At 39.7% G+C, this 21,590-nt stretch overlaps 1 protein-coding gene across 2 annotated transcripts in view; it reads left to right on the forward strand.

Annotated features, from left to right (window-relative positions):
- The window catches only part of e2f5 (E2F transcription factor 5), a 57,704-nt gene extending 41,723 nt beyond the window's left edge, over nt 1-15,981 (forward strand). The window contains exons 7-9 of one of the 2 annotated variants that reach the window (XM_039754325.1): nt 7,567-7,737; nt 15,134-15,178; nt 15,296-15,981. In XM_039754325.1, coding sequence (XP_039610259.1) covers nt 7,567-7,737; nt 15,134-15,178; nt 15,296-15,405 — 326 coding nt within the window. In that variant the 3' untranslated portion in view covers nt 15,406-15,981. Of the gene's footprint in view, nt 1-7,566; nt 7,738-15,133; nt 15,179-15,295 lie in introns of those variants that run through there. The other variant, XM_039754326.1, reaches the window with a different exon arrangement.
- Nucleotides 15,982-21,590: the final 5,609 nt, after the last annotated feature.

Raw genomic sequence — 21,590 nt, forward strand, 5'->3', positions numbered from 1 at the left:
CAAGAGCGCTCTGGAGCAGGTTTTCATCCAGGATGTCTCTGTACATTGCTGCAGTCATCTTTCCCTTTATCCTGACTAGTCTCCCAGTTCCTGCCGCTGAAAAACATCCCCACAGCATGATGCTGCCACCACCATGCTTCACTGTAGGGATGGTATTGGCCTGGTGATGAGCAGTGCCTGGTTTCCTCCAAACGTGACACCTGGCATTCACACCAAACAGTTCAATCTTTGTCTCATCAGACCAGAGAATTTTGTTTCTCATGGTCTGAGAGTCCTTCAGGTGCCTTTTGGCAAACTCCAGGCAGGCTGCCATGTGCCTTTTACTAAGGAGTGGCTTCCGTCTGGCCACTCTACCATACAGGCCTGATTGGTGGATTGCTGCAGAGATGGTTGTCCTTCTGGAAGGTTCTCCTCTTTCCACAGAGGACCTCTGGAGCTCTGACAGAGTGACCATCGGGTTCTTGGTCACCTCCCTGACTAATGCCCTTCTCCCCCGACCGCTCAGTTTAGATGGCCAGCCAGCTCTAGGAAGAGTCCTGGTGGTTTTGAACTTCTTCCACTTACGGATGATGGAGGCCACTGTGCTCATTGGGACCTTCAAAGCAGCAGAAATTTTTCTGTAACCTTCCCCAGATTTGTGCCTTGAGACAATCCTGTCTCGGAGGTCTACAGACAATTCCTTTGACTTCATGCTTGGTTTGTGCTCTGACATGAACTGTCAACTGTGGGACCTTCTATAGACAGGTGTGTGCCTTTCCAAATCATGTCCAATCAACTGAATTTACCACAGGTGGACTCCAATTAAGCTGCAGAAACATCTCAAGGATGATCAGGGGAAACAGGATGCACCTGAGCTCAATTTGGAGCTTCATGGCAAAGGCTGTGAATACTTATGTACATGTGCTTTCTCAATTTTTTTATTTTTAATAAATTTGCAAAAATCTCAAGTAAACTTTTTTCACGTTGTCATTATGGGGTGTTGTGTGTAGAATTCTGAGGAAAAAAATGAATTTAATCCATTTTGGAATAAGGCTGTAACATAACAAAATGTGGAAAAAGTGATGCACTGTATATACCTTTCTTAGTTCCACTTAATTTGAAAATTGTTTCTGTAACCCCAACTCTGATATACACCTGGACAGTCTGTGCCATTCTTTAGTAATAACTAACCTAACCATTTTAGTCCAACTTCTGGGTTTAGCACATTTGCCACACTGTTTTACTTTAGGACTGGGCAATATTAGAAAAAGAAAAAACAAAAACTTAAATTTATGGACAATTCATGATTTAAGTATTTTAACATAGAAATCATTTTGAACTGTTCTTGAGGAGGAAGAAAATGAGAATGTTGTCCATGTTTTTGCAAACTCTAAATACAACTGTATCCTTAGAAATGTAAAAATGTTATAAACACACACATCTATGGGCTGTCAAGTTAGTATTCCAAATACAGGTAAATGTTCATATATATTCCAATCTGATTGCGGATGATATTTGTACATGCTGTTTTTATGCTTTATTATTATGGCAGTAGCCACAGTAATAAAAGAAGCAAGAAAAAAAATCTTAGCAATAACCCTGGCAACTCTTTAAATATAAGAGGCATCAAAAAATCTGTAGCATCTGGAGGAGTCACTTCCTCAATGCCAAGTGTGCTGATAGTCATCTGACTGTCCATTGCAGGCCGCCTGCTTGTACGTCTCTCCACCATAGCCTAGTCACCGCTTGCTGGATAAAAAGACATGATAGATAGCTCGGGTGTATTCTTCTGCCCTCCACCAGCCAAGGAACGCTTTCTTCTTCAAATAACCACACTGCCTAATGGGAAATAAAATAGGGAGCACACCTTGTGCAGTGCCTGCTGAAGCAGGGAGAAGAACATGGTGAAGCTGTCAAGTCGTAGATGGGTTTTCTCACATTCCTCTGGGTATTTCTCTTTTAAGTACTGACATACAACTGTACATTCTGCCATTTTTGAACTACTGTCTTCGTTTTGCAAGCTTTTTATTTTACATTAGTTTGCTTGACATCCAGTCTTTCATATCCAAGCTATTGCAGACAAATTAATTCAAGTTACAGCCTTTCTTTGCATCAAGCTCATTTATTAAAGAAATGCCGCTCTGTGCCATCTTTGCATTAATGTGTTTTGACTGTGCACATGAGACCAGCTGATTGGTAGCCTGATTTACTCCCAATATTTATTGCTTGACTGTTTAACTGTACCAGTTAATTTTTTGTTGTGTGTAAATATCACTTTATTACATTGATTTGAATTAAATGATTTAATAGATAATATCACCCAGCCCTACTCTACTCTGACTAATTATTTACTTATGGCAAAGACAAAAATCAGTATTTAAATTCTGTTAAACCTCAGTTGTAGCATTTCACACAGTCATTCACAATATTCAAGTGTTTGGAATGGGGAGTATCCTGGGAGTCTTAACACTGCTGTCTGGTAATTCAAAGCTAGAGTTTACTAGTGTTGGCAGCATTCATACAAGACATTCCTCATGTTCATGCCCTTGGCCTGCTACTTTTCTTGGTTTCATTGCTTTACCACGCTTGCATATTTCAGAGGTTTGAGTTTGGATATGGAGGTATTCCACCTGAGTGTTTTAAGTATGTAACGGCCAACCCCTTACCCAGACCGGCCACTACACTACCAAGACTATAACTTGGATTACCTGAGGTTTCTTGCTCTAATATCAAACCGTACTCCTTACAAGGTGTCTTATTTTCCGACACGATGAAATAACCAGAAACAGTAAACGGATATGTCAAATTAAACACAGATATATTGTAAAATGAAAGACAGAAAAACATTCAATAATACACACACACACATATATATATATATATATATATATAAAATACAAATATTTATAATAAACCCTCCCTTGCCCCCACACAATTAACAAAAGCACACAACACAAATACAAACATAGATATGAAAAACACAGCAGTTGAAAATGTGGTGAAACAATGTGTCCCAAAATAAACTCCAGCGGTATAGAAACTGGCTGTAGTGATACTGTGCTTCCTCCCGACAACAAAACGACTTCCCCGTAAACGTCCTGGCAATGGTTGGAACAACTTCAACCCCGGGGTTTCTTGGTTCTGGCCGTTGTGATGAATGATCGGTAGATGAAAAAGCAGGCAGTGGAATAAAGCAATAAATAGCAGTTTTGAGTTTGTAGATGGTTGGATAAATTATTGTTGTCTTTTCCTCTGTCTCTCTCCGCCTCTCGTCACCTCTCGCTCCTCTTTTTTTTAAATGTAAAATGTCCCGGATATAATTTCCGTTCTGGGGCTACGGTCTCTCTCCATCATCCATCCCCTCTGCACTTAAGAGGACAACATTCACTGACACACACATAACGGACAGTAAACGGGACAATGAAAACAAAACACACTCCGCACACACACACAAAATATACTATTACTGTGTAGCCCCGCTACAAGTAGATGTTCATCAGCAATCGCCTGACTCGCAACTTTGCATTGAGGGAAACCATAAACAGCTGTCTTACATGAGAGGCCAATACATTTGTTGTGGTCAAAAATAGTTTTTTCCCTGAAATCATTAAAGGAGTTTGAGTATCACAGGAAGAAATTTTCCACTTGCCTATTATTAAAGGGGTTTTGAGCTTTTTCATGCGAGTTTGGTATACAGTCGATTCCGGTTAAATGGACCACCAGTTAATCGGACCAGCCACTTATTCGGACCGAATCCTAAAGAACCGAAACAGATCATATTACATAAGCCTAATATTGTTCGCTTATTTGGACCAAAGAACGTGACGGAGAATAAGAAAAAGAAGCCACAAGTCGCCCGCGGAAAGCGGATGTAAAGCGGGTCAACAACATCAGGAGGATCCCTGGGCTCTCCAGGAGAATTTTATGCTTTTATCAAAGGTCAGGAAGTCGGAAAATTTGTACCAAGTGCAAACCAGTGGGGGTGAACATGCCTGCCCTTTCTTTCCTAAAACGGACCGCCCAGTAGCCGGCAACATGAAGTCGAGTGTAAACAAGTGCAGTGCGTAAACAGAATGCGTCGGATCACACTAGACAAGTTCTTCAAACGTTGACTGGAATTTAGTAATGTAACCTTTTTTTTTTTATTGTGCTTCGCATGCCAAGTGTCGTGTAGATCGTTTCGGAGAATTTGTAGATTTTCAACAAACAAAGTTGTAAGCAAATGTACATGTACGTAGTTCTTGTTTGCACGTTCGCCATACGCGTGGGCAGCACAATTAAAGTCATAATGACATTTTAATATGTTACTTATAGCACATCCCGTCTTGGTTGCACATGTATAGGGCATGTTCGTATAATCGGACCAGCCGGTTATTAGGACCAAAATGATCGCGTCCCGATGTGGTCCGATTAACAGAAATCGACTGTAATAGTTCCTTTGCCTTGCACATGTAGGTAGATAGTAATTTTAGAAACCGTGTACACCATTCTCCAATTGTCATCTTTTTCATTTTAGAGTTGCTCAGTTTTTTCCAGATGCAAACAGTTGTACTCCTTTCTTACCCATCACAAAATGAAAATACTTTCATTTGCTTTGAACAATCAAGGTGAACGCGAACAGATTTTTATAATTCTACTTCACCCCAGTTTAACATCTTGACCTCAAGAATCTTCTACACTGATCCAAAGAGTTATGTTTACATGTGTTTGTGTTAAATCATTGTTAATGGACCCTGCTGGGGAATATAATTACCATTTGCCTTTTAATTTCTTTCATACAGCTGTAATTCCAAACACTGAATCAAAATTCAATGCTATATTGATGAAAAGGTAAAAGCAAAAAGAGATTGAATATATGGACATAGGTGATATGACAGAAGTGCGCCACACGAGATGCGGATCACGTGGCAGTGTTAGGCCAACAGCTGATTGAGCAAAGAGGAGGTAAAAAAAATTGTTTCCCATTGTATCACCGTTTAAGAGGGGTTTCAGAGGAACAACATCTCCTTGGGGTGCGCTCAGCCCCCCCCCTCTTCACAGCGTGAACGGCAGAGATGCGAAATGGCTGGCACGTAGCCCCCTAGTACCAATAATAAAGTAGCAAATTAACTAAAGCTTTGCTTTTTCTGTCCTTGAGACTCTTTCCTCCAGCAGTTGTCTCTCCTAATTTGTTGTCTCTGCTCCAAATTGTTCAAACTCTCCTGTAGTAGTGCTTGCTCAATGAGTTTTAACAGCTTATAATTTTGTTTTTTTTTTATCTTTATTTTGCTCCCTATACCTTATAGGACTATGAACAAATCCTGTTTCTAGGTCCGTTCTAGTAGATGATTAATTGGCACACCTCGGAGACATGACCCTAGTTAGGTAAATTGTAGTGAAATTAGATAGAACAGAGAAATGAACCAGTATGCATTGGTAAAATGTGATTTAAGCAGTATCTTGCTTTCAAAAATAAGCCAGCACTATAAATATTGCATGAACACTAGAATCCTAAACAGCCCATAGGCTTCAAAAACACTACCTGAGTGGCAAATTGGGCCCAACAAAGCTGTGCTTCACAAGCTTTCCAAAAGCACCCAACATCAATTTCATTAGGTAACATTCTTCAAAGCAATGATTGGACAGTTTCTACCCTTCTTTACACTTAATGTTTTAGTACAACTGACTTGGTGCAGGTGGAGAAGCTACCCAATTTGTGACCACAGATAAGAATAATAAAAAAAAACCGTGACATGAAAGATTAATGTTATTTTGAAACCAAATCTTACTTGTGTAGCTCATAAGCTAGATGTTACATTTTGACTATGAGAGAGTCTTGACATTTCACTTAGAGGAAAATTTTCAACACAAAAAGGTCACAATTATTGGCACATATATATTTAGAAAATTGTCCTACTGGAAGGTCCAACCACAACTCGGTCAACAAAATAAAAACCTGAAATTTGTTGGAGTCCATGATGCTCTGTATTATTTTAATAGGCTTCCCAATGCCTTTTTCAACAAAACAACCTCACAACACACAGAATCAACATCATGGTGACAATTAGATTCTTTTCTGCATGGCCTTGACTCGTTTCATACTGAACCACCAAAAATGCTGTATTGGTTTACATAGAACCTGATATACAAAATCAAAATTCTGGTGCCTCGATCCTAGAGTTTAAACCAAGTCAGTTACCATACGCTAACTTCAAGCATTAAAGTTTGTGTTTTGGTATTAAGAGGCTTTTTTTTGGGCCAAGTTTGCCAAATAGTTTGTTTAATATGGAGGCAATGTCTAAGCATACTGGGGTGTAAAAAATTAATTTTGAATAAATCGGACTCTGCAGCTGTATGAATAAAAGGTAAAATACCACTTCAGGTAAGTGGAAATAGCCCAAAAGTTGATAGATTTGTACCTAATATTTATATGCAAAATTTGGTTGACCTAAGTTGAAAGCATATTCAAGTTATCGTGTGTATGCGCGCGCACACACAGATAGAGAGAGAGACAGACAGAAGTCCAAAAATGGTATTTTTGGTCTCAGGGAAGTCTAAATCGTTGAGATTCATCAAAATCTCGAAATGGAATTTTTGGAGGATTCTGATACTTTTCCTATACTTTGTATACGAGAAAGTCAGGGAGGTCTAAATGTCAAGATTCGTGAAAATCTCAACATTAGATTTTTGGATGATTACAATGCTTTCCCTGTGTTCATATACAAGAAGGTAAAAAGGAATAAGAACTGGAATGCAAGGAGTAAAGAAATAATAATTTGTTTAAACAAAACAGATTTTTTTCTTTTTTTTTTTTTTGGCCGTCATATGGAAATTTTTATTTTTCCTACCTGATACCAACATATAAAGCAGTAAACTTCCACTTTACCCATCTGTTTTTCCCCCTCCAGCTTTTCAGTAATTTTAAGGTTAGTAAATGCAGCATGTGGCACAAATGTGGAATCACAAGACTCGTATATTCTACCATAAATGTTATTTTGAGGCTAATGGTGACTCCGCAATAAACAAAATATGTAAATAAAGTTGCTGTAATGTGTTGCTGCATAGTAGTACCTAATGTTTCCACTTTCGCTTCCTCCAGAGTTTTGACCCCCTACAGTATGCAAATTGTGCAGCAATCTAGGACTCCTGAACAGCTTGTAGACTTGAACAAAACTAATGGGACACTGAACATGACACTGCACTTAATAATTCTTTACATTTTATATAGAGCTTTTCTCACTACTCAAAGTGCTCTCCACACAGGGACGGTCTGGGAAGTGAACCCAAAATGTCCTTATTGATTTTGTCAAAAGTGTTTATGAAATTCTTTAGCGTCATTAAGAGCTTCTGAAACTGCATTACTATTGTACTACAAAATCTAAATGTCCCATCATAAGTCTTATTGGTAACAGCCTGAGTAACTACCCCAGAATTGTAAAAGAGTGGCTACCGCAGCCGAGGATTGAAGGAAGCAGTCATGTGCTACAAGCTGACAGTGCTACGCACCTCAGTAATGTATAGAGACTTGCAACATAGTGCTTTGGATTAAGAAATCATGTATTCTGTCATTTTCAATTTTTTCCCTTTCATTTTTTTTGTTCCCTACAGATTGTAGTTTACTGCAGACAACTAATCTTCACCCCAACTCCACAATCAATGAAACCGAGACTAATAACCAAGGTGTCACTGAAGGTCGTGACATTCAGACGTTACTGCCATTGGATGTTAATAGTATTCTTAAAGTCAACACAGCAGAACAGATTAAAGAGGAGCTAGACGGTAATGAAAAATCATTTCTCTTTTTTTTTTTTTTTTTTACACAACCGGACTTGTTTTGCAGGATGCACAAATTACAGAATATTTCAGTAATACTGATGCAGTGCAGGTCAACAAACAAAAGAGCCTCCTTAGCTTTCAGTTGTAAACGTCTCCCTGATTTGCCAGTAGCCATGGCAGGTAAAAGAGACCCTGAAGTAAAGACAATCTTGTGTCAGAGCACCCTTTTTAGTGACACAAGAACAACTTTTGTGTGACACCTAAGTGAATAATGGGAGTGGTAAGTCCTTTCTATCAATCTACACCAGAACGTATTTTTTTCGATTGTAAATGAATGGTTGGAAGTTTAGATTTCCATTTACATTGAAATCAACAAAGTTTGGCATATGCAAGTATTTGTGATGACCTGACTGCTGTGTAGTGTTACACAGTATGGTGGCACTGGAAAAGTACTGCAAAACTCTACAGTTTCAGCATTTCAGGATTTTTGGTACTAGAAGTAAATGTCAGTTTTCTTCTGAACCAAGCCCCCCAACCTAATTCCTCCCACACTTGCTTTTACAGTGTTTACAAAACATCGATTTTGTAGACTTTGTGAAAAGAAACTTTACCCCATCACCGTGAGTGACCAAACCCCATCCCCAGATTGCTTACGCACAACTGTGACTTAATGGGGAATCAGACAGGGGGTTTTGGAGCAATGCATTGTTAGCTTCTGAACCATTTTGGTACCGGTACTGAGATCCAAAAGCTGGAATCAATTTTTATTTTCAATTCGACACTACTGCAATATATAATGTACTGTATTTAGTGATGTACACTGTGAAAGTGAGACCCACCGTGAGGAAGACAGTGTGACAAGCTAAGGAAGGCCGAACTGAAACTGCCTAATGGAGTTCTTCTTTAGCTGATCAAGTGACAGATTTAAATCCCCACAACATGGGTTCCTCTCTTACCCCCTCTGATGTCTCTGGAAGGACGGAGAGACAGTAAGTAAATGAGCGAGTGCACTGCCCTAAGCCCTTCCTCACTGGTGACCGAATGATGAGGCCGCTGTTGTTTGTTTACTCCCTTTTGTTAGTAGTTCAAGTCCTCTCCTGACAACTGAGCCCTGAGTCGTGGTGTCAGTCAATCAGTAGTATAGTAAGGTCTTTGTATTCATAGGGGTTTTATATCGATAGCATCCGTGAGTGTTATGGTTCTTGCATAAACATGTCATTTTAAATGTTTTTTGCATAAGCAAATCCAAATAGTGTACAATATTTTAAAAAGATTAAAAAGATCTTTAATAGATAGATAGATGTACTAATTTGTCCTGAAGGTGAAATTTTAAAACTTTACAGATGATAAACAGAGAGATAAAATATATAAATATTATGACAATCCAACAACAACCTCCCCATTAATTTATAAGAACAGGCTTGTGGGTGTCACGGTCCCCTGGAGAATCGACAGAGACAATCATAGTGGACTTGCGTCGCTAGCTTAAAACTTCCCATGGCAAACCATTGCAAAACGCTACGTAAGCAGTTTACAACCATATTCAATGAAATACAACAGAGTCATTGCGGCCCATTTTGGATGGTTTAAGAAACTGCTGTCTAAGGGGATTGGACGGAAAAATCTTGCAGAACTACAAAATGCCGAAGCAAGTGCTAGTGGTAGTCTTTGGTCTTGTTGCATGCTGATTGTATAGTAGCAAAGAGAGTGTGCTTTTGAATTAAACCTCAGAAATTCGTTCATAAGAGTAGTGGAGGTGGTTTTTGGAGGAGAGTTGATGAGATGATCATTTGATTGCTGTATTCTTTTTGTGGAATACCTTCCAGACCTTTGATTAACAATGATTAATGTTTGCTTATCCTTTAATTACTTCTTAGCCTTTTGGAGTGCAGTTGTACGAAGCTGAGTTGCATTATGAACAATCCTCTCACATCCTCGCTCTCTCTCTGACACATTAACATTGAGGACAAATTATTCAGTAGAAGTTTGTCAAGAAATGTGACTGGGGCTCCTCAATACCAACAGCAGTACACCTGTATTGCACCTCATTGGGACTGCCAAGCCAGAAGCTTTCTTCCTTTTTAAATTTTCTTCATTTTTAGTCATTATAGTGTATTCAAACCAGTGTGTGCCTGTATATAGTGCCCTCCACATTGCTTTGAACGAAGACACGTTTCCTTGATTTTCACCTATGCTCCAGTTTAAAATTGCAAATCAAGCCATTCAGAGGTGATTAAAGTGCACATTACAGACTTTCATTTCAGGAGATTTTCATACATTTCCGTCACACAACACTTTTTGCACATCATTCCCACAAATCCCCTTCTCGGGAAACCATAATGTTTGGTACAATTGGCTTCAAAGGTGTTTGTGATTCCTCAGTTGGGTTTCATTGCTTCATAAGATACCTCGGCTTGCTTCTACTCTTTGGAGTCTGTAGTTGCCATTGTTCAATAAGAGGACAAACGCTGTGCCAGTGAAAGTCAAAGAATCCATTATGAGGCTGAAAAACAAAAATAAAACCATTGGATATATTGGAGAAATCTTAGAGTGGCCTAAATCAACTGTCTGGAATATCATGAAGAAGAAAGAGTGTGTTGGTGAACTCAGTAATCACAAGAGGCCAAGTAAGACCTCCACTGCTGAGGACAGAAGAATCCTCACTATGGTAAAGAAAAAGCCCCCAATGCTTGTCCGACAGATCAAGAACAGTCTTCAGAAGACAGGTGTGTGTGTGTGTGTGTGTGTGTGTGTGTGTGTGTGTGTGTGTGTGTGTGTGTCAGACGACTTTCAGCAGAAGACTTCATGAACAGAAACACAAAGGACATACCACAAGATGCAAACCACTACTTGGCCACAAAAACGGGATGACCAGATTACTTTGTGAAAAAGGACTTCAAAGAACCTGCAGAAATCTGGGAAATGGTCTTGTGACAGACGAGAAAAAGATTAACCTGATCAAAATGTTGGCAAGAGCAAACTATGGAGAGGACAAGAACCTGCCCAGGATCCAAAGCAGACCACCTCCAATATAAATCCAAAGAGGACTGTTTCATTTATATTAGGTAGAATGCCCAGAGGGGACTGGGCGGTCTCATGGTCTGGAATCCCTACAGATTTTCTTTTTTCTCCAGCCGTCTGGAGTTTTTTTTGTTTTTTCTGTCCCCCCTGGCCATTGAACCTTACTCTTATTCGATGTTAATGTTGATTTATTTTGTTTTATAATTGTGTCTTTCATTTTTCTATTCTTTAATATGTAAAGCACTTTGAGCTACTGTTTGTATGAAAATGTGCTATATAAATAAATGTTGTTGTTCACCTCATCTGTTAAACATGGTGCTGGGGGTGTTATGGCTTGGGCATGTATGGCTGCCACAGGTCCTGGGACACTTCTCTTCATTGATGATGGAACTGCTGACGGCAGTGGCACAATGAATTCTGAGGTGTGTAGAAACATCTGATCTGCTCAAGTTCCAGTCAGTGTCTCCAAATTCATTGGACAGCGCTTCATCCTACAACAACAATAGCATTTATTTCTATAGCACATTTTCATACAAACAGTAGCTCAAAGTGCTTTACATAATGAAGAATAGAAAAATAAAAGACACAGTAAGAAAACAAAATAAGTCAACATTAATTAACATAGAATAAGAGTAAGGTCCAATGGCCAGGGGGTACAGAAAAAACAAAACTCCAGACGGCTGGAGAAAAAAATAAAATCTGTAGGAATTCCAGACCATGAGACCGCCCAGTCCCCTTTGGGCATTCTACCTAACATACATGAAACAGTCCTCTTTGGATTTAGGGTGCTCACGGAAGGGCTTGATGATGATGGTCACGTAGACTTCTGACTTTTAATCCATCCATCACTGTTGGAGCATCATTAAGCTTTGAGTAAGTGGAGGTGGCGCAGGTCACCACCACAAAGAAACCGGAAAAAGAAACAGAAGAGAGAGTAGGGGTCAGTACGGATTTTAGAGCCACCATGAATAGTTATTATGAAGAATTGAACATACAGAGTATCAGTATTAAGTTATATTGAAGTTATAGAAAGGCCATGTTAAAGTAATGTGTTTTCAGCAGTGTTTTAAAGTGCTCTACTGTATCAGCCTGGTGAATTCCTATTGGCAGGCTATTCCAGATTTTAGGTGAATAACAGCAGAAAGCCGCCTCACCACTTCTTTTAAGTTTAGCTTTTGGAATTATAAGGAGACACTCATTTGAGGATCTAAGGTTACGATTTGGAATATAACGTGTCAGGCATTCCGATATATAAGATGGAGCGAGATTATTTAAGGCTTTATAAACCATAAGCAGAATTTTAAAGTCAGTCTTGAATGACACAGGTAACCAGTGTAGTGACATCAAAACTGGAGAAATGTGTTCAGATTTTCTTTTCATAGTTAGGATTCTAGCAGCTGTATTCTGCACTCGTTGCAAACGATTGATGTCTTTTTTGGGTAGTCCTGAGAGGAGTGCGTTACAGTAATCTAGTCGACTGAAAACAAATGCGTGAACTAATTTCTTAGCATCTTTCAAAGATATAAGAGGTCTAAATTTTGCTATGTTTCTTAGGTGAAAAAATGTTGTCCTAGTGATCTGATTAATATGCGATTTAAAATTCAGATTACAGTCAACAATTACCCCTAGGATTTTTAACTCCGTCTTGACTTTTAATTCTAATGTATCCAGTTTATTTCTAATAGCCTCATTGTATCCATTATTGCCAATCACTAAGATTTCAGTTTTCTCTTTACAACAATCCAAATGATCCATACATACTGCTAAGGCATCACAGGATTTTGTCAAAGCTAAAATGTAGAAAATTATTGAGCGTCTAAACCAATCGCCTGATTTAAATCCAATTGAGCAGACCTTCCATATGCTGGACAAGCCCGCTGAAACAAGCAGGAACTGAAAATGGCAACATTAAATGCTTTGGCAGAGCATCACCAGAAAAGATCCTCCGCACCTGGTGATGTCTGCAAATCGCAGAGTTCAAGCAGTTATTGCATGTGAGAACTAAATATGACAATAGCTTTAATAGACCTGCCATTGCTGTGTTGTCAACAACATTATTACATTAACAACATTACATTTATTTACTAGCAGATTGCTCAGTGACTTCGGTTACTGAGCGGAAGGGAAAAAAATAAAATGCAGAATCTGGAGGAATTTGTGGCTCGCATCAGGCAACTGGCGCCTGTGTGACGTGGTAGCCTGTGAAGACTGCATCCGTTGAATCCGATTCTGTTCAGCACGTTGTTCGGGTGTTTGTGAGGCCCTCAATTGTGATCGTCATACACATTGATCAGCGAGCCTTCTCTCTCGATCTGCTTCTGTCTCACTTTCTCTGTGTAACCTGACTCTTTTTGTCGATGTTGACGGTTCCTGAAGTCCCCCAATAAATTTTTTTTGGGATTTGTCCCAGTATTTTAAATGTCAGCATAAACCTAGACTGTTCGTTAGGAGCCATGCTGCCAAACGATGTCATCTGAAAACACGAATTGTATTTCGTAATGTTCTGTAGAAAATGAGAAATAAGACACAACGGTACAGGTGGATGGCTTAAAGGTGTTCATTTGACATTGCCGTCTGAACAACACATCCCATGTGATTCAAATTTAAACCGCGCCTCCCAGTGTCCACTTTGTTGTTACGACCTGTCTCCACTGAAGGCGGTTTACAGCTCGGCGCAGTTAAAAAGTGTAAAGATGCAAAGCTGTTTTCTTCATCTCTTCTACAATCAAGTACTGGGAATTAAAAAAAAAAGTTACAATGTGGCAGTTTTGTCTGTCTCTCAGCGCTGGAGTCCAGAGCGGAGGGCTGGGAGTGGGCGATGCGGGGTGAATTACATAATACGCAATTTCCATATTACGTGGGCATACGTAATTTCCGTTTAAAACTCAAAGAATTTTATATATATATATATATATATATATATATATATATATATATATATATATATATATATATAGAGATATAGCAAATTTTCATACAAATGGTGTATCTCAAAGTAATTTACAAGATGAAGAAAGCAAAGTTTATAGGAAACAAAAATAAGACTTTGCAATACTAAATAACAAAGAATAAAGTATGGTCAGATGGCCAGGAGGACAAAAGACAAACTCTGGATGGGCTGGAGAAAAAAATCAAAATCTGCAGGAGTTCCGAGGCCATGAGACCCCCAGCCCCCATTGGGCAATCTACCTAACATAAATGATCTCAATCAGTCCTTGTGGTTTTTCAGGCTTCAGGTGAAAGAATTTGATGATGATGGTCATGTGGACGTCTGGGGTACAGTCTTCAATCCATCAATATTAGGATTGCATGGTGCCCTTGATCAGGTGGTGGTGGTATAGATCGCCGCCAGAGAAAACCGGAAAAAGAACAGCAGAGAAAAGTAGGGAATAGTATGGATTGCGGAACCTTGATGAAAATAATTCAATGCACGTACATCTTAACGGGGATACACTAACATGCAGCCATGGGAAAGCCATGTTAAAATAATGGGGTTTTTAGCAGTGTTTTAAAATGCTCCACCATATTAGCCTGGCAAATTTCTATCGGTAAAGTATTGCAGATTTTAGGTTGCATAACAGCAGAAGGCTGCTTCACCACTGAAGTTTCGCTTTTGGAATTATAAGTGCCTTGAGCATGGGAAAGTCGCTATATAAGTAAAATGTATTATTATTATTATTAAGGAGACACTCATTCAAGGATCTAAGGTTACGACTTAAGGTGAGGTGTCCCAAATGTTATGATGTCTTGAAATGGAGTGTTGTGTGACTGAAATGTATACAAATGCCCTTTAATGAAAGTCCGCAATGTGCACTTTAATCACATCTGAATTGTTTGATTTGTAATTTTAAAGAGTGGAGCAGAGGGGGAAATCAAGGAAAAATGTGTCTTTGTCCCAAACATTGTGAAGGGCACTCTGTGTGTGTTTGTGTGCATATGTGTATGTACAGTATAAATATTTAGATAAAAAAATCTTATTTATTTAAACAGCTTCTGTAAAAAGGAAAAGTTTCCCTGGGTACAAATTGAAAAGCATTTTATGACGCTGACTTTTGAGGTTTGTCTTAACAGCTGCTTTTGCATCTCATTTCTTGTCCGTGTCTCACACTCACTACTGGTTTGTGGTCGGTCCTCAACTATAAGATTGCCAGGGCTTAGTTAGTGTAGGAGTTCTAATGCCCAGGGCCTGCCAGTTTTGTGTTCCCCTTGTGTGTGGTCATATTTGTGAGCGGGCTCTTGTCTTGTCCAGGGTTGATTTTTCTGAGCCGTCTGCATTGCAATGCTGTACTTTGTCAAGTGGCTCTGTGCACATTTGGTAAACAGTAGAGGACACCTGCTGTACAATATATTATGTTTTATTTTCCTTTTTGTTTTATAGGACCTGTTGTCGCAGACCTTATTGAAGAATTGATGTCTTCTGATGGTGAGATATTTTTGAGGAATTTCCTGTGAATTCAGTTTTCATTTTATGAGTGCTTTCAACACTGTTACATATTTGCACTCTCTTAATTTTTTTTCCCTTTTTTACACGTATTTGCAGTGTTCCCTTTGCTTCGGCTCTCTCCACCCCCTGGAGTAGATTACAGCTTTAATCTGGATGACAATGAAGGAATATGCGATCTTTTTGATGTGCAGATTCTGAATTATTAGATGGACAGACATTTTTATTTTATTTTTGTTAATATTCTAACTACCTCTTCAGACATTCTCTACTTTACTGAACTCTCTCACACATAATCTGTTCCTAAGGATGATTTTTTTTTTAATCGTGATGCATGTGACACCCTCCTAGGCTACAAATTTAAAGTCTTTTTAAAAAAAATAATCATCTAGGTTTGTTGCAAATCAGAAATCTTTTCTTGATTGGGTGACTTTTTAATCCTAATCAAGTGAAATCTTTATTCATAATACATTTCACTAGGAGTCTCATATTGCCTTGTTTTAGGCAAATCTGCATTTTTTTAACATTTTCTTCATATTCATTTTTTTTTATTGTGAATGTCACTGCCAAAAAATGCATTGTTTCTATTTTTCATAGTGTTTTATACCATTAATCAGATATACATGTTTATAATGTTTGTTTTTTTTTTTCTAAAAAGTTTTAAAGCTATAAAGTGATTTTTATTTGTAATAATTGTAAATTCTGTAATAAACAGCCTTGAGCTTTTCTTGTACAATTTTGTGTGTACACCAGATGTGCCTGAAATAAAAATGCCTAAATCAGCACTGTGCTGTCCTTTACCGCTCCAAGAAATTAATTTTGATAGCCTGTGCCAGGTTTACAAGATCTTAGTTCTGATTTGCTGTGCTGAATTTACTTTTCCTTTCAATGAAATGACCAATGGCAAAATCAGAGAAGTTAGAAAATGGCTTGATTGAGGCATGCAATTAGCAATATTCTGGGATCTCTAGAATTGATTAAAAGCACTCATGACCATCTTGTAGCATCTTGAACTGTTTTGAAAATGTCTAACTTGGGCTAGCTGGCCTCACGTTCTCTTGAAGGATCGGTATAAGCACAATTCATGCTTCCTTTAATGATCTCAAGTTATCTGGGCCATGATATGTTGTCCAACATTCCCAAACAGGGACATGAGCACAACAATCCTGCACTTTTAGTTTGCAATTACTACTCCACATCTAACACACTCGCTTTGGACGAGTAAGTTCCAGTTTTGAGTTTTCTGTCCTTGGAGCTTTGTTCTAGAACTCTCAAGGGTGATCCAGGAGCATTTTGCCGCATTGGAGGTGAGAACTCAGTGGTTTATACCTTGTTAACTGTGCCATTAGTTTTCTAATGTTGATTCTGTGAAAGTGAGCAGCAATGAAGTTCAGTGATTTATAAACACTTTGTATGCTTTGCACATGTATGTATACTGCTCAAAAGAATTAAAGGAACACTTTTTAATCAGAGTATAGCATAAAGTCAATGAAACTTATGGGATATTAATCTGGTCAGTTAAGTAGCAGAGGGGGTTGTTAATCAGTTTCAGCTGCTGTGGTGTTAATGAAATTAACAACAGATGCACTAGAGGGGCAACAATGAGATGACCCCCAAAACAGGAATGGTTTAACAGGTGGAGGCCACTGACATTTTTCCCTCCTCATCTTTTCTGACTGTTTCTTCACTAGTTTCACATTTGGCTACAGTCAGTGTCACTACTGGTAGCATGAGGCGATACCTGGACCCTACAGAGGTTGCACAGGTAGTCCAACTTCTCCAGGATGGCACATCAATATGTGTCATTGCCAGAAGGTTTGCTGTGTCTCCCTGCACAGTCTCAAGGGCATGGAGGAGATTCTAGGAGACAAGCAGTTACTCTAGGAGAGCTGGAGAGGGCCATAGAAGGTCCATAACCCATCAGCAGGACCAGTATCTGCTCCTTTGGGCAAGGAGGAACAGGATGAGCACTGCCAGAGCCCTACAAAATGACCTCCAGCAGGCCACTGGTGTGAATGTCTCTGACCAAACAACCAGAAAGACTTCATGAGGGTGACCCATGGGCCCCATGTCCTCTAATGGGCCCTGAGCTCACTGCCCAGCAGCATGCAGCTCGATTGGCATTCGCCATAGAATACCAGAATTGGCAGATGCACCACTGGTGCCCTGTGCTTTTTACAGATGAGAGCAGGTTCACCCTGAGCACGTGACAGAAGTGAAAGGGTCTGGAGAAGCCATGGAGAACATTATGCTGCCTGTAACATCATTCAGCATGAGCAGTTTGGTGGTGGGTTAATGATTGTCTGGGGAGGCATATCCATGGAGGGTCACACAGACCGCTACAGGCTTGACAAAGGCACCTTGGCTGCCATTAGGTATCAGGATGAAATCCTTGGACCCATTGTCAGACCCTATGCTGGTACAGTGGCTCCTGGTGCACGACAATTCCTGGCCTCATGTGGTGAGAGTATGCAGGCAGTTCCTGGAGGATGAAGGAATTGATACCATTGACTGGCCACCACACTTTCCTGACCTAAATCCAATAGAACACCTCTGGGACATTATGTTTTGGTCCATCCAATGCCACCAGGTTGCACCTCAGACTGTCCAGGAGCTCAGTGACGCCCTGGTCCAGATCTGGGAGGAGATCCCCCACAACACCATCTGTCATCTCATTAGAAGCATGCACCGATGTTGTCAGGCATGTATACAAAAACACAGGGGCCATACAAAGTGCTGCGTACAATTCTGAGTTGCTGCAATGAAATTTTGGCAGAATGGACTAGCCTGCCACATAATGTTTTCACTCTGATTTTTGGGGAGTCTTTGAATTCAGGGCTCTGTAGGTTGATCATTTTCATTTCCATCAAACGATGTGGCATCCTTTTGTTCCTAACACATTACCCAGTCTATATCAGTATAGATATCCAGGAGGATTTCTTTTTTCAATTGAGATCTGATGTGTTTTCAAAGTGTTCCTTTAATTTTTTTGAGCAGTTTATGTATGTATGTATGTATGTATGTACAGTATGTATGTGTATGTGGGCAGAGTGGTGACTCTGAGGCTAGGGATCTGCACTGGCAATCAGAAGGTCTCTGCTCTGTTGGGCCCTTGAGCAAGGCCCTTAACCTGTAATTGCTGAGCGCTTTGAGTAGTGAGAAAAGGGTTATATAAATGCAAAGAATTATTGTTATTATTATATATAAGTGTGCATGTGTGTATATATACAGGTGCTGGTCATAAAATTAGAATATCATGACAAAGTTGATTTATTTCAGTAATTCCATTCAAAATGTGAAACTTGTATATTAGATTCATTCATTACACACAGACTGATGTATTTCAAATGTTTATTTCTTTTAATTTTGATGATTATAACTGACAATTAATGAAAGACCCAAATTCAGTATCTTGGAAAATTAGAATATTGTGAAAAGGTTCAATATTGAAGACGCCTGGTGCCACACTTACTCTCATCAGCTAATTAACTCCAAACACCTGCAAAAGCCTTTAAATGGTCTCACAGTCGAGTTCTGTAGGCTACACAATCATGGGGAAGACTGCTGACTTGACAGTTGTCCAAAAGACGACCATTGACACCTGGCACAAGGAGGGCAAGACATAAAATGTCATTGCTAAAGAGGCTGGCTGTTCACAGAGCTCTGTGTCCGAGCACATTAATAGAGAGGCGAAGGGGAGGACAAGATGCGGTAGAAAAAAGTGTACATGTTTATTTCTTTTAATTTTGATGATTATAACTGACAACTAATGAAAGTCCCAAATTCACTCTTCATCTCGGAAAATTAGAATATCAATTAAGACCAATGCAACAAAAAAGGATTTTTAGAAATGTTGCCCAACTGAAAGGTATGAACATGAAAAGTATGAGCATGTACAGCACTCAATATTTAGTTGGTGATCCTTTGGCCTGGATTACTGCAGCAATGCGGCGTGGCATGGAGTCGATCAGTCTATGGCACTGCTCAGGTGTTATGAGAGCCCATGTTGCTCTGATAGTGGCCTTCAGCTCTTCTGAATTGTTGGGTCTGGCGTATTGCATCTTCCTCTTCACGATACCCCATAGATTTTCTATGGTGTTAAGGTCAGGCGAGTTTGCTGGCCAATCAAGAACAGGGATACTATGGTCCTTAAACCAGGTACATGGTAGCTTTGGCACTTTGTGCAGGTGCCAGGTCCTGTTGGAAAATGAAATCTGCATCTCCATAAAGTTCTCTAAAACTTCCTGGTAGACGGCTGTGTTGACCTTGGACCTCAGAAAACACAATGGACCAACACCAGCAGATGACATGGCACCCTAAACCATCACTGACTGTGGAAACTTTACACTGGACCTCAAGCAACGTGGATTCTGTGCCTCTCCTCTCTTCCTCCAGACTCTGGGACCTTGATTTCCAAAGGAAATGCAAAATTTACTTTCATCAGAGAACATAACTTTGGACCACTCAGCAACAGTTTTGTGTTTAGCCCAGGCGAGACGCTTCTGACGCTATCTCTCGTTCAAGAGGAATGCGACAGCTGAAACCCATGTCTTACATACGTCTGTGTGTGGAGGTTCTTGAAGCACTGACTCCAGCTGCAGTCCACTCTTTGTGAATCTCCCCCACAGTTTTGTGTCACAATCCTCTCCAGGGTACAAGCGGTTATCCCTATTGCTTGTACACTTTTTTCTACCACATCTTGTCCTTCCCTTCGCCTCTCTATTAATGTGCTCGGACACAGAGCTCTGTGAACAGCCAGCCTCTTTAGCAATGACCTTTTGCGTCTTGCCCTCCTTGTGCCAGGTGTCAATGGTCGTCTTTTGGACAACTGTCAAGTCAGCAGTCTTCCCCATGATTGTGTAGCCTACAGAACTCGACTGAGAGACCATTTAAAGGCTTTTGCAGGTGTTTGGAGTTAATTAGCTGATTAGAGTGAGTGTGACACCAGGTGTCTTAAATATTGAACCTTTTCACAATATTCTAATTTTCCGAGATACTGAATTTGGGACTTTCATTAGTTGTCAGTTATAATCATCAAAATTAAAAGAAATAAACATTTGAAATACACCAGTCTGTGTGTAATGAATGAATCTAATATACAAGTTTCACATTTTGAATGGAATTACTGAAATAAATCAACTTTGTCATGATATTCTAATTTTATGACCAGCACCTGTATGTGTATATATAAATATTGTGGCGAACGGCTGGCACCCTTGCTTTAACAATGGAAGGACCAGGGGAGAGAGAGAGCGTTTTCAGGGCACTACCTCCCCCGGAATGCTAGGTGGCAGCATCCCTGGGTTGCAGCGGTGCCTCAGACGCCCACAGGGCTCCTTGGAAATTGAGCTTGGAGCAGACCTACTGGGTTCTGTGGGCACTGCAGGATCTATTGAACCCTGTGTGGCAGCACTGTGCTTCCGGAAGAAGGTCGATGAACACATGAAGCGCTTCCGGGTGTCCTATAAAAGGAGCCAGAGTTGGGAAGAGGTGGACAAAGCTTCCTGGAGGGAGGAGTGGAGGCAAAGAGAGAGGAAGACAAAGAAGAAGAGAACTGTGTTTGTGTTGTGGTGCATGCTTGAACTGTACGTTACAGGTGGGAACTTTTTGAAGAAGTTTCCTGCGTGGGAAAAAAAGAAACAAAAGTGTGTGTGCGCGCTGAACTTGTGTCGGCGTTTGGGTAGTAGCAGGGGTGCCCTGTAGCCGCCACAGTATAGTTCTACTGACAATGTTACATTGTTTTTTCTTTTTGGGTGCGTTTGCATATAATGCACGAAGCACCAATTGTGAAAATCCTTGTCTGTCTGTGTGAAACAACTCTGGGGGAGAGAGTTTACCGTTTCAATTTTATCCTGAGAGCAGTTACTTGAACTTTCTTCCTTTTTTTTTCCCCCCCCAGAATATTTTCTTAAATATCCTCTTTTACTTGTCTGCGTTCCCTATGTCAGTGGGTCAAATACTAGGTAGAGTGCACAGGATTAAACAGCTTACACAGCTGCTTTAGGTAAATTTAACTAATAAAGTACAAAAAAAGAAGTTGCTTCTCTGAAAATAAAATGGAAGGGGAAAGCAATTATGTAAGAGCCGATCCTAAAAAGGTAATGTTGTTAAATTCACATGAAGCATCTGCTTCATTTCAATGGAATATCAGTTCCTCAGTTATTTGGATTATACTATAATGTTTTACCCCCGTAAGCTATTTTGACATAGAAATTTCTTAGCTATATTTAAAAAGTGTGTTAATTAAGCCAGTATGGAAATTGTCTCACATTTAGAAGGATGGACTGTTAGATTAGTTTTCAAATAGGATACTGGCATACAGTTTTCTGAATGTTTTTTGATATTAACATTTGAAACTGTGACTGTAGATAGATAGATGCTTTATTAATCCCAA

This window comes from Polypterus senegalus, chromosome 5, assembly GCF_016835505.1.
Source record: "Polypterus senegalus isolate Bchr_013 chromosome 5, ASM1683550v1, whole genome shotgun sequence".
Classification (NCBI taxonomy): Eukaryota; Metazoa; Chordata; class Cladistia; order Polypteriformes; family Polypteridae; genus Polypterus; species Polypterus senegalus.